This window comes from Rhincodon typus, chromosome 11 (assembly GCF_021869965.1).
Source record: "Rhincodon typus isolate 14 chromosome 11, sRhiTyp1.1, whole genome shotgun sequence".
NCBI classification, from domain to species: domain Eukaryota; kingdom Metazoa; phylum Chordata; class Chondrichthyes; order Orectolobiformes; family Rhincodontidae; genus Rhincodon; species Rhincodon typus.
The window spans coordinates 27,975,505-27,988,361 of NC_063342.1; the positions used below are offsets into that span (position 1 = coordinate 27,975,505).

At 43.5% G+C, this 12,857-nt stretch overlaps 1 protein-coding gene across 14 annotated transcripts in view; it reads left to right on the plus strand.

The window, feature by feature from the left end:
• LOC109929434 (NXPE family member 3-like) overlaps positions 1-12,857 on the plus strand; it is a 61,264-nt gene that overhangs the window by 16,761 nt on the left and 31,646 nt on the right. For 3 of the 14 annotated variants that reach the window (XM_048603318.1, XM_048603315.1, XM_048603320.1), the window contains 2 exons: positions 8,675-8,806; positions 11,208-11,475. The exons of 5 other annotated variants lie outside the window; for them this stretch is intronic. In XM_048603318.1, coding sequence (XP_048459275.1) covers positions 11,433-11,475 — 43 coding nt within the window. In that variant the 5' untranslated portion in view covers positions 8,675-8,806; positions 11,208-11,432. Of the gene's footprint in view, positions 1-8,396; positions 8,807-11,192; positions 11,528-12,857 lie in introns of those variants that run through there. 6 more of the 14 variants (XM_048603316.1, XM_048603321.1, XM_048603319.1 and 3 more) reach the window with 6 other exon arrangements.

Sequence of the window (12,857 nt, forward strand, 5' to 3'; positions counted from 1 at the left end):
TCACCACTTGTATATACTCAATGACCTGGCCTCCACAGCCTTCTGTGGCAATGGATTCCATTAATTTACCACTCTCTGCCTCTAGTTTCTCCTCATCTCTGTTCTAAAGGGCTTTCCTTTTCCTCTAAGGCTGGGCCATTGAGCCCGAGTCTCTCCTGCTAATGGAAACATCTTCCCGAGGTACACTCTATCCAGGCCTTTTACTATTCTAAGTTTCAATTAGATCCCCCCTCATCCTTCTAAACTCCATTGAGTGTATAGACCTATAGTCCTTAAACATTCCTCATATATGTTTAAGCCTTTCATTCCTGGGATCATTCTTATGAACCTCCTCTGGTCCCGCTCCAGGACCAGTACATCCTTCCTGAGGTATTGGGCCCAAATTCGTTCAAAGCTCTAAATGTGGTCTAACTAGAGCCTTGTAAAGCCTCAGAAGTACCTCTTTGCTCTTATGTTCTAGTTCTCTTGAAATAAATGCCAACATTGTATTTGTCTTTCTAACTACTGGCTCAACCTGCAAGTTAACCCTCTGAGAATGCCAGACTAGGACTACCAAGTCCCTTTCAACTTCAGATTTCTGAATTTTCTCCCCATTTAGAAAATAGTCTATGCTTCTATCTTTCCTACAAAAGGGCATGACCTCACACTTTTTCCCCACATTGTATTCCATCTGCAACTTTGCCCACTCCCCAAACTTGTCAGAATCCTTCTGCAGCCTCCCCACCATCTCAGTGCTACTTGTCTCTCACCTATCTTTGTATCACCTGCAAACTTAGCCAGAATTCCCTCAGTTCCTTCATCTAGATCATTAATGTACAAAGAGAAAAGTTGTGGCCCCAACTCTGACCCTTGCGGAATACCACTAGTCACCAGCTGCAATCCTGACAAGGTCCCTTTTATCCCCACTCTCTGCTTTCTGCCAGACAGCCAGTACCATCTATCCATGCCAGTACCTTGCCTCTAACACCATGGGCCCTTATCTTACTGAGCAGCCTCCTATTGTGGCACCTTATCAAAGACCTTCTGGAAGTCCAAGTAGATAATATCCATTGGCTCTCCTTGGTCGAACCTGATTGTTACCTCCTCAAAGAATTCTAGCAGATTTTTCAGGCATTACCTCTTCTTGATGAAACCATGCTGATTTTTGCCCTATTTTACCATGCACTTCCAAGCATTCAGAAATCTCATCCGACACAATGGACTCTAATCTTACCAACAACCAAGGTCAGGCTAATTGGCCTGTAATTTCCTGTTTTTTTTTTTTTTTTTTTTTGGCCCTTTCTCAAACAGGGGTGTTGCATTAGTGATGTTTATTTTTCCAGCCCTCGGGGACCCTCCCTTCCTCCAGTGATTCCCGAAAGATCACCACTAACGCCTTCACTATCTCTTCAGCTATCTCCTTCAGAACTCTGGGGTGTAGCCCATCTGGCCCAGGTTATTTATCCAACTTCAGACCTTTGTTTTTCTTTTTTTTTTGCACCTTCTCCTTGGTGATAGCCACCTTACTCCTCTGTGCCCCCTGACTTTCACTTGAATTTTTGGGATGTTACTCATGTCTTCAGACTGATGCAAAGTACTCGTTCAGTTCCTCCACCATTTCTTTGTTCCCCATTACTACTTCTCCAGCATCATTTTCCAGTGACCCAGTGTCCACTTTTGCCTCTCTTGCCCTTGATATATCCAAAGAAACTCCTCTTGCAATCTTCTTTTATATTACTGGCTAGCTTACTCTCCTTTTAATATTTTTCCTCCTTATTTCTCGTATTTTTTTTTAAGTTATCCTCTATCCAATCCCCTGGCTTCCCACTGCCCTTTGCCACATTATATACTTTCTCATTTGCTTTCATGCTGTCCCTGACTTCCCTTGTTAGCTGTGGTTGCCTCGTCCTCCCTTTTAGTTTGCTTCTTTTTGCTGTGTCTCCTGAATTACTCCCAGAAACTCCTGCCATTGCTGTTCCACTGTCTTTCCTGCTAGGCTCCTCTCCCAGTCAATACTGGCCAGCTCCTCCCTCATGCCTCTGAAGTTGCTTTTATTCAACTGTAATACCATTATATCTGATTTTCAGCTTTTCCCTCTCAAATTGCAGAGTAAATTCTATCATATTATGGTCACTGCCTCCTCGGGGTTCCTTCATCTTGAGCTCCCTTATCAAATCTGTCTTATTGCACATTACTAAATCCAAAATTGCCTATTCCCTTGTGGGCTCCACCACAAGCTGCTCCAAAAAGCCATCTCAAAGACATTCCACAAATTCCTTTTCTTGCGATTGACTACCAACCTGATTTTCCCAGTCCACCTGCATTCTGAAATCCTCCATGATCACTGTAACCTTGCCTTTCTTGTACACCTTTTTCTATCTCTTGATATATCTTGTGCCCCAAGTCCTGACTACTGTTTGGAGGCCTGTATGTAACTCCCATTATGATTTTTTTTTTTAGAATCCTTTTGTGGTTCCTCAATTCTACCCACAGATTCTACACCATCTGACCCTACTTTGTTTCTTGCTATCGATTTTACTTTCATTTCTTACTAATAAGGCAACCCCATCCCCTCTGCCCACCTGCCTATCTTTTTTGGTAGGATGTATATCCTTGGATATTTAGCTTCCAGTCCTGATCCCCTTGCAGCCATGTCTCTGATACCCATCACATGACACCTGCCAATTTCAATCTGTGCTACAAGCTCAGTTACCCTATTTCATATACTGCGTGCATTCAGATGCCATACCTTAGTCCTTTATTTACTGTCCTTCTCATTGTCACCCCTTTTATTCAATGTGCTTGAAGTTAGAATCCTAACCCTTTCCAAACAATCTGTCCTATTTTGTGTTCTGCAGACTTTAATAACCTCTTCTGAGTTCTGCTTTCTTTTCATCTTTTAAAAAATCTTCTTTTTCATGCAATTGAATACACCCCCACAGATGCTGACCTGCTGCTTTGTTTCCTATTGGCTGTTATACTACTTGGAGTTTTACCCTTTCCTCCCCCACTTTGGTAGTTCTATACAACACCTATATCCTTTTTGCTAGAACATTGGTCTCAACTCAGTTCAGGTGGAAACCATCCCAGCGGTACAGATACCTCTTGTTTCAATACTGAAGCCAGTGTCCCATGAAATGGAAACCCTCTCTCCCGCACCACTCCTTTAGCCACACGTTTACTTCTCTTATTCTCTAGTCCCTATGCCAATTTGCACGTGGCTCAGGTAGTTATCTGGAGATTATAACCCATGAAGATTTGTTCTTTAATTTTTCTGAAAATCTCCAAACAGGTCCTCTTTCCTTGTCTTGCCTATGTTGTTTGTCTCGATGTGGACCACAGCAACTGGATCCTCCCCCTGTCTCTCCAATATCCTTTCAAAGTGGCCAGGGATGTCCCTCACCCTGGCATTGGCAGGCAACATACCACGTGGGACTCTGAGGAAGGGTCTTCAGTCCCTGAAGAAGGGTCTAGGCCCGAAACGTCAGCCTTCCTGCTCCTCTGATGCTGCTTGGCCTGCTGTGTTCATCCAGCTCTACACCTTGTTATCTGGGACTCTGGATCCTGCTTACAGAAAATATTATTATCTATTCCCCTAATTATATAATCCCCTACAACTACCACTTGTCTTTTTGCACCCACCTCTTGAATGGCCAGCTGGCTCATCCTCCCTGCAGCCCTGCCCCTCATCCACACCAGGAGCATGTGCCTCATACCTGTTGGACAAGGTGAAGAGCTGAGGCTCCTCTGTCCCTGACTGCAAGTTTCCTCTACCTGCCTCGCTTGCAGTCACACTCTGCTGTCCCTGACCACTGACTGAATTTGAATTTAAGGTACTTAATCTACCAGGTGTGACCGCCTCCTGAAACAAAGCATCCAGGTAACTGTCCCCCTCCCGGATGTGCCGCAGTGTCTGAAGCTTGGACTCCAGCCCATCAATTCTGAGCCAAAGTTCCTCCAGAACCAACTCATATATGCCAGGAGGAGCAGGTAAACAAATTAAAATTGACATGGTCCCATATCTCAATCTTTGGTGAGAGATGTAATTCGAAGTATTGCCAGAAAAAGTGGTAATAGGTAGAATTCATGGTGAGATGAGAAGTGTTCCGTTATGTTAAGTGAGGTTGAAAAGTGTGATGAAATGTGGAGAAGTGGTGGTTGGAGTATTTGAGAAAGTCTTGGTTCCAGGAATACAATTTGTGCTTGGTAATGATATAGCTGGATCATAGGTGGGAGTGGTACCTACTGTAGTTGAAAAGCCAGTGAAAAATCGGACAACCGAGGTATTACAGGAAGTATATCCTGGGATGTTTCCAGACTGTGGTAACAAACTTTGAAGAATAAAGATACGAACGTTGAAGTTCAATTATCAGAGACCATGTTTGATTGAATAGTTAAGAAAAAAACCTGAACAGGTGGAGGACAAAGTGGATATTTTTAGTTGAGAAATTAGCTGAATTACAATGGAAAGATGTAAAACTAAAACAGTTGTATCAAAAATCATACACAGAAGAAGAATCTGAGTGTATCCTAGAATGTTACTTTCTTAAATATGTCACCTTGATGAAGAAATGGAGATCACTACACGTTCAGGTGAGAAGTGGTCAGAAGTTCAAGTTGTATTACCTGTGGTTTGTAGAGAGGAATTGTTGCAGGTAGCGTATGAATTACCAATACGTTGTCATTTGCGTGTAAGGAAAACTCCAGCCAAAATACGTAAGCATTTTCATTGGCCTGGACTGTAAGGATGTGGTTGAATTTTGCCTGATAAGTCACGCGTGTCAGGTAATTGGAAAACTTCAGGTAGTGATAAAACCAGCACACTTAATACCTTTTTGAGGAACCTTTTACAAGGGTCTTAATTGATAATGTAGGACACCTACCTAAAAAAGAAAGTGGGAATCAGTTTTTGGTGACCATAATGGATATGTCCATTAGATTTCCAGAGGCCATTCTATTATGCAGTTTTGCAGCTAAAAGGATTATAGAGGAATAGAGTGTGGAGCTGGAGGAGCACAGCACGTCAGGCAGCGTCAGAGGAGGAGGAAAGTCAATGTTTTAGGTTGGGACCTTTTCTTCAGGACTCTGAGCATCTGCAGTTCTTGCTATCTCCAAGGATTGTAGAGGAGTAATGCAATTTTTTTTTTTTTTTTTTTTTACCAGATATGGACTACCTACAGAGAGACAAATTTTACAAGGGTCAAATTTTACATCAAAATTATTCAAAGAAGTTATGGATAGCTTAGGAATAAAACAATTCAAATGTGTACCATCCAGAATTGCAGGGAGCATTAGAACGGTGGCATCAAACTTTAAAGACCATGTTCATAGAATTCCTACAGTGTGGGAACACGCCCTTCAGCCCATCAAGTCCACACCTTAGCATCCCACCCAGACCCATCCGCCATCCCTTTCCCTATAACCCACCTAATTTACACATCCCTGAACGCTATGGGCAATTTAGCATGGCCAATCCACCTAGCCTGCGCACCTTTTTGACTGCGGGAGGGACTCGAGCACCCGGTGGAAACCCATGCAGACACGGCGAGAATGTGTGCAAAGTTCATACAGAGAGTTGCTCGAGGGCAGAATTGAACCCGGGCCCCTGGTGCTGTGAGGCTGCAGTGCTATAACCACCTGAGCCACCATGCTGCCCAAGTTAGGGACTTCAAGAGAATTGGCAGAAAGGAATTCCATTTGTTTTTGCAATTAGGGATGCACCAAATTGTGAATTTATCAAATTCATCCCCCCATTTGAATTAGTTTTTGGGCATGAGGTAAAAGGACCACTGAAGTTAAGGAGAAATTGATGAGTCAGAGTTCAGAGACCATATATTTGGACTGTGTTAAATTTTAGGAAAAGATTAAATGGAGTGGGTGAATTAAATTGATAGCATTAAAAGTAGCACAGCGTGTGATGAAACAGGAAGTGGACAAGAAATCAAAAATTTGCAATTTTGCTGATGGAGCTAAAATGTTAGTGTTACTTCCAGTGGTAGGTGAATGTTTTAAAAGCAAGGTTCAGTGGGTCTTATTAAATCAAAAGGAAATTGAGCAAGTGAGGTGAATCATTTGATAAGAATGCCAGATACAAAGAAGTCGGTGTCATGTGAATATGCTCAATAGGTATATTGATCAAGAAGGAAAACAAAAGGAGAATGTTACAGTACAGCATGAAGAACCAAGTTCAGAGGATTCTGAATTGGGCATTGCCCAATTTAGTTTGAGGAATGTGGAAGTTCTCAAAAATTGGATGTGGACATATGGTCCCATGGAATGTGAAAACAAAGATTATCTAATATCATCAATGAAGGAGGTACTACGATTCCTGAGATTGAGTGAGTTTTTTATAGCAAGTTCACACCGAATTTTAGCAGTGTGGTTGTTCCACTGACTGAATTATTGAAGAAATGCAGGAAATTTCAGTGGATGGAAGATTCTTAGAAGGCATTGGTCAGCCTGAAAGCTGTGTTAACCACTGTCCCAGTGTTAGCTGCACCTAATTACACAAAGCCATTCAAGGTGGCATCGATGTGGGTGTTGGTGCTGTACTCTTACAAGAAAATGATGAGAAAATAAAGATCTGTTGGGTATTTTTCCAGAAAATTGAGCCATCATCAATGGAAATAGTCCATGATTTTGAGAAGGAAACCTTCAGCTTGGTGTTGGCATTGCAATATTTCCACATTTGTATTGCCAGCAATGTGTCTGAGACAATTGCGTATTTGATCATAACCCCTTTAAAGTTTTTGGAGAAAATTAAGGACATACATTCCAGACTTGATATGGAGCTGTTTATGGCAGCCGTTCAATTTGAAAATTTTACACGTGGCAGGACGAGAGAACGTAATTGCTGACACGTTGCTGAAGACAGATGGAGGCATTTGATGGTGGGAATAAACAGACTGCAATAAACTGTAATCGTGAATGTTTGCATGCATAGAGTCAATGTAACATATTTGAATGGTACTGTACTAATAGTGTAAGATATGAGTTGTTAAAAATGAAGCCACCTTTGCACATTAATGCATCTTTTTTTTTTAAAGGGGAGAGTTGTGATGAGGCTGTGACCTTTAAGAGTTAGAATAATGGGACACTCGTTCATATCTGAGGTGTGAAGAAGTTTTATTCTCTCAAAGTGCAGTGAATGACTAGAATTCTGTACCCCAAAGAGTTGAAGAGAGTAGATCACTTAAAGTATTTCAGAGGAAGTAAATAGCTGTTATTTTTTTGGAATATCAAAAAGTTGTGTGTTAGGAGCTGGCATGAAAGCAGAGCTGAGGCCTAAGCCGATCAAGCATAATCTTATAGAATAGCAGGCTTCAGGAGCTGAGTGGCCTATTCCTACTGATATTTCTCATGTTCACACACCAGATTTTGCCCTCCGTGATCCGCAAAAGCACAACACTCTATACAACACACACTGTGCTCGGTTATTTTTAAAACTGCAGCCATCTCTTTGCAAATCTCTTTCAAAGCTTTGTTTTAAAATTGTATTTTCCTTTTTCTAGTCCCTAGTTGAAAAACAAGATGTGATACTTGCATTTTAATAGGTTCTAATATTTTCCCAACTGTGGACATCAAGCTAACAGGTGTGTAGTCTTCCACTCTCCCTCAGCTTCCCTTCTGAAATAGTGGAAGTTACGTTTGCTAATTTGTCGTGGGCACTTTTCTGTGATCTAGATAATTGAAAAAGTGATCATTAATGCATCCATTAACACTACGACTACGGCTTTGTATGAATGTCATCTGGTCCAGAAACTTATCAAACCTCAGTGCAGCTGTTTTTTCAAGTAGTACCTTTTTCACTGATGCTAACTTCTCTTAGTACTTCAGTTCACAAGCCCCTTAGTCACTTACTAGTTCTAGGACACTTTTTCTGAGTAATCTTTTTGTGATGACAGGTGCCAAGTAACAATTTAGTTTCTTTCCCTGATGTCCATCATAAGTTCTCCTGTCCCCATTAATAGGCCCACATTCATCCTTTCTCATCTCTTTTCCTTTCACATATTGATAGAAGCAGTGTTTTGCTGTTTCCTTACCAATTTCTTTGCTGTCCTTTGCTTGATCCTAAATAACTCTCAATCCTCAGGGTTATCATGCTTACTGGCATTCTTAAATGCCATTTCCTTTAATCTACTGCAGTTGTTGATTTTTTTTTTGCATTAACTATATGGTTGGGTCACGTTTTTCTTTGTTTTTACCTTAGCGGAATGCATATTTTTTTCTCGACCTTGTATTTCTTTGAATTCTAGCCATTGCCTATCTACTGTTGAAATGTTAAAGGGTTAATATTTGTTCTGCTGACATGTAAGAAATCAGGTGCTAAGCTGCTCCGTGGGCGCCTCTGTCTCGCAGACCAAATGTGGTAATCTAATTATACTTTGCTCTCTGTAAATGTTGAACTAAGGCTAAAAAGATAAGGAACTATCTAGTTGTACACATTGTGGGCGGCTGACCTTTCCTTCTACTGTTAGGTGATTAAGTTACGTACTATCATTCTTGCTCGGCATGTGACTATGGAGGAGTAAAAAATTGTATCTTGCATACATGACTGACTATGATGTAAAATCCTATATAAAGGGAGGACGGTTCCCTTATTAGAGAGCATCGCTTGACACGCGATGCTCCAAAGCTTGTACTTAAATTAAACGGTGGCTATTCACAGAAGTTGGCATATTGCATTTGTATCAAGTGTGCAGGAATCTCCTAAAAGGGAACCCAACATTTGGCGACGAGAGTGGGATTCCAACATATATGGAACTTGTGGGGGAATGAATAAGTGATCGCCTGTGTGACGGTAACATGAGACGGATGGACCCATGAGGTAAGATTTACCTTGATCTCTCTCATTAACCTATCACTCAGTCGACCCCCTCGTCACCTAGAACTCTGTAGTGACGGAATCTCCGAGATAACTTACGCACTTGTACGCTGACGAGTTCATCTCCGGGAGGTTTGAGTCCCCCTGAAATTTGGAGGTTAGAGTCCTCCAATACCAGGGTTCGAGTCCCTGGAACATAGTACCTAAGGTAAAGGATAACGACAGTGTCTGTCTCAACCACCCTGCCTTAGACCAGTTGTTAAGAGGGGAAATCCCCCATGCGAAGGTCAGGACCTTGAAGTGGGTGTGGAGACCAAGGACACTGGACTAGTATATAGAGATAAGTAAGAAGTTGAAGTGTTAAAATGGGACCGACGTTGGATAAGCCGGGAGTCGGAACCCCTTTGCATCGGTTATGTTGGGATGACCCCGAAAGCGAAGAACAGTTCAGACAGCTGTCGGCATGCCTAAATAAGAAATTGGGAAATGAAATTTGGCCAATAGGGGGAACTTGGGATGTAGATAAATGTATAACAGCGGAAGAGGCAATTTGGAAACGTAATACGGGGACGAAATAGAAAACGTTAATATCCGTGGAGAAAGACTGCTGAGGAAATAATGAATAAATCTAAACAGGCCAGCTGGGAGAACAATGCACGTCAGAGAGGGATTTGAGTATGTGATCATGAGGGAAACCCTAAGTCATGGGAGGTGTTGAAGCGGCAGTGTGAGGATTATGATACGAGTAAAGCAGAACAGGAAAGATTGAGAAAGGAGAGGCAAAATAAGGAATCCGGGTTGAAGTGTCAAGCCGGTTTATCACGTGGGAATAAAATGGAGGTACCTCCTGACATATCTGGTCTGTCAATATTGTTCCAAAATAATGACACCGATGACCAGGAGGGGGATTGGCAAATTCCGCCTAGTGCCCCACCCATCCAACCATTTGTGCCACCACTTCTTAACCTCCCCTCGACCGGACCTTTCAGATGCCCCATTACCCACACCGGATCTTACCCTCTTCGATATCACCTTTTAGGAGTTCCCCTTTCAGGATACATAATTGTGAACCACACAATCACTTTAGAATCGGCCTCCTTCGATCCTCCGGTATCTGCTCAGAAAGCAGAGCTCTTTGCTTTAACACGGGCTTGTACCCTGGCTACAGGAAAATCGGTAAATATATACACGGACTCACGATACGCCTTTGGCGTGGCCCATGACTTTGGCCAGCTATGGTCGCAGCGTGGATTTCTGACCTCAGGGACACGTATTCAGAACTCACTATACATCCAAAATCTCCTCCAAGCCATCCTCCTCCCCAAGCAATTGGCCGTAATCAAATGTGCGGCCCATGTAATGGACAATACGGATATCAGCAAAGGCAATGCCAGAGCTGATCGAGCTGCCAAAGACGCTGCAACAGCACGCAATTCTATTGTGTCCTCTATGAACCGGCGGGCGTTAAATCGCTCACCTGCCTTGAAAACAACGGGCATACCAGACATTGTCACTGTGCAGCATTTACAGGGGGATGCCCCTGACTCTCAAAAAGAAATATGGAAGACGCATGGGAGTTCGCACTCTGCGTCAAGAGGTCTCTGGATCACTCCAGTTGGCCAAGTGTGTATACCTGATGCTTTGTTACCAATGCTTATTGACTGTCTTCATACTGATTCCCTCCTTGCCAAGGAGGGAATGAGTAATATCATGTTACGTACCTGGTGGCACCCCCGATTAGCTGAGGCAGCCCAGAAGTGTGTCAGGTCATGTCTGACATGTCAGCAAAATTAATGCCGGCCAAGGAATACGGTGTGTAACGGAAAACACCCTTGCCAGGCGGCCCATTTGAGTGTATTCAGCTTGATTTCATTGAATTGCCATGTGTACATTGCTATAGGTATTGTCTTGTTATTGTTGATGTATTTAGCAGATGGATTGAAGCCTTTCCAACCACTAATAATAAAGCCTCCAATGGTGGTAAAATTGCTACTGACAGACATCATACTGAGGTTTGGAGTGCCTCGACAGATTAGTTCAGACAATGGCCTCCACCTTGTAGGAAACATCAACAAAGAACTATGTGAGGTGCTGCATATCCAGCAGCAATTCCATTGTGCTTACCACTCTCAGGCGGCAGGAATAGTGGAAAGGACGAACGGGATTCTTAAAACCATAATAACTAAGTTAATGTCTGAAACAGGCCTCAACTGGTTGAAGGTCTTGCCTTTAGCCCTGTATCATATGAGGATTACCCCACACTCGACCACTGGACTGTCAGCCGCAGAAATAATTTATGGCCGACACAGACCCACCTGCCCACGTAGACTTGTATATTATGGGAGAGGAAATGCAAAGATACTTTCAGCAGCTATCATCGTCTCTAAAGTTTCTCCATTCACAGGTAAAGCACACCTTCGGACCACCATCACAAGCGACGGATCAGAGATCAGACGACCAGAATGAACCCCCCCAGACTGCAAATGGGAGACCTCATGCTGATCAAAGACTGGGATTGCCCCAAGCTCGGACCCAGGTGGAAAGGACCATTCCAAATACTCCTTCGGACGCCAACGGCAGTCAAAGTCCGAGGACAGAGTCGCTGGATCCATCTGAGTGACTGTAAACGATGGGGCCCTCAGATGGCCTAAAGACTACACTCGCACTCTGCGGTATTAGGCCTGGAGGACAACTTGTTTTATAAGGCTCATATGCATTTGCATGGTAATCTGACTGTGTGTTACCTGCTTGCCCAGTCAGTAGAGGCGTTATTTGTAGCCATCCCTGGGTGGACCCCCCTCCTCAACCTATACACCACAGATACTTCAGACGCCCCCTGTGTGGGTCAAAGCGGGAGGCTCAGAAGGGGGACATCAGGACGGTGCGTAGAGCTGATAAATTCAGATAGATCTCAGTCCCCTAGCTGCACAGGAACCCAGGGAAGAAATGGTAGAATTTGCTCTGATCCCATGAACTATCCACTTTGCTTCTCAGGACGGGGATGGGGTTGTGCATACGCTTTGGTCCCCACGAATGCCTCTTGTGCCCAAAGACAATGTGCCCGCAGATGTTGCCAGGTGAGCAATGGAATATTCACCTGCACCTGTGATGAGGAAAGGTGCTTAAATGTTACTGCAGGAAGATAGTTCATTTGTGGGCATTGTAACGGAACCCATGTCAGCTCTGCCTTTTGGTCATATCCTTTTTACGATTACCAACTGATGGGATCCGGAGGGAATTCCGGCCAGGAAAGAAACTGGAGATATAAACAGTTCACAAGTGCCAATAACAAAGTAGTCAAATGCTACTGGACCAAAAGAGGGTTTGCGTTCCTTCTCAACGGGACCTTTACTACGGCCACCCCGGCTCTCCCCGTCCTATTCGGTGTAGGGACAATAGGACCACTTACTGTCCCATGCCCACAGAAAGCACACACCCTGTGCAGAATAGTTACCCGAGCTATTAGTGAGGAATTTTGTGCGGATTGGAAGGACCCAGTAACTCTGGGATCTTCCCTTGGCTACGGGTTCCTGGGGGCGCTGTCCCTCGGAGGATCAGCGGGAGTAATAGCAGCGAAGAACCGGAACTACCTCCATTGTGGGTTAACTATCCTGGGAAACAGTGCAGTGAGGGGACTGGAAGCGGTTAATCGGGAATTGGCAGAGTTAAGGCTCTACGCGCAACAGACTAGATATGCAGTGGATTATCAATTGGCCCAACAGGGGGAGTTTGTACAATAGTAGGAGACAAATGCATCACCCATGTTACGGACGAATCATAAAACGTAACCCACGCCATCCAGTCTATTAAGAAACAATTGGAAGATGTCAGACAAGGTCCTAAGAAAGGAGATGACTGGCTAGGGTGGCTACTGGGAGGATCCTGGGGATCCTATCTACTGCATGGGCTAGTAATTCTTGTTGTTATCATTGTATGTTGTGTGTTAATAACTTGCTTAAATACTGGCTGTAAGATTCTTATGAATAAGCTGGCGGCACCTTTCTCAGCCCCCATTTAGTTGGTTATCATGAAATGATAAAAGGAGGGAATGAAA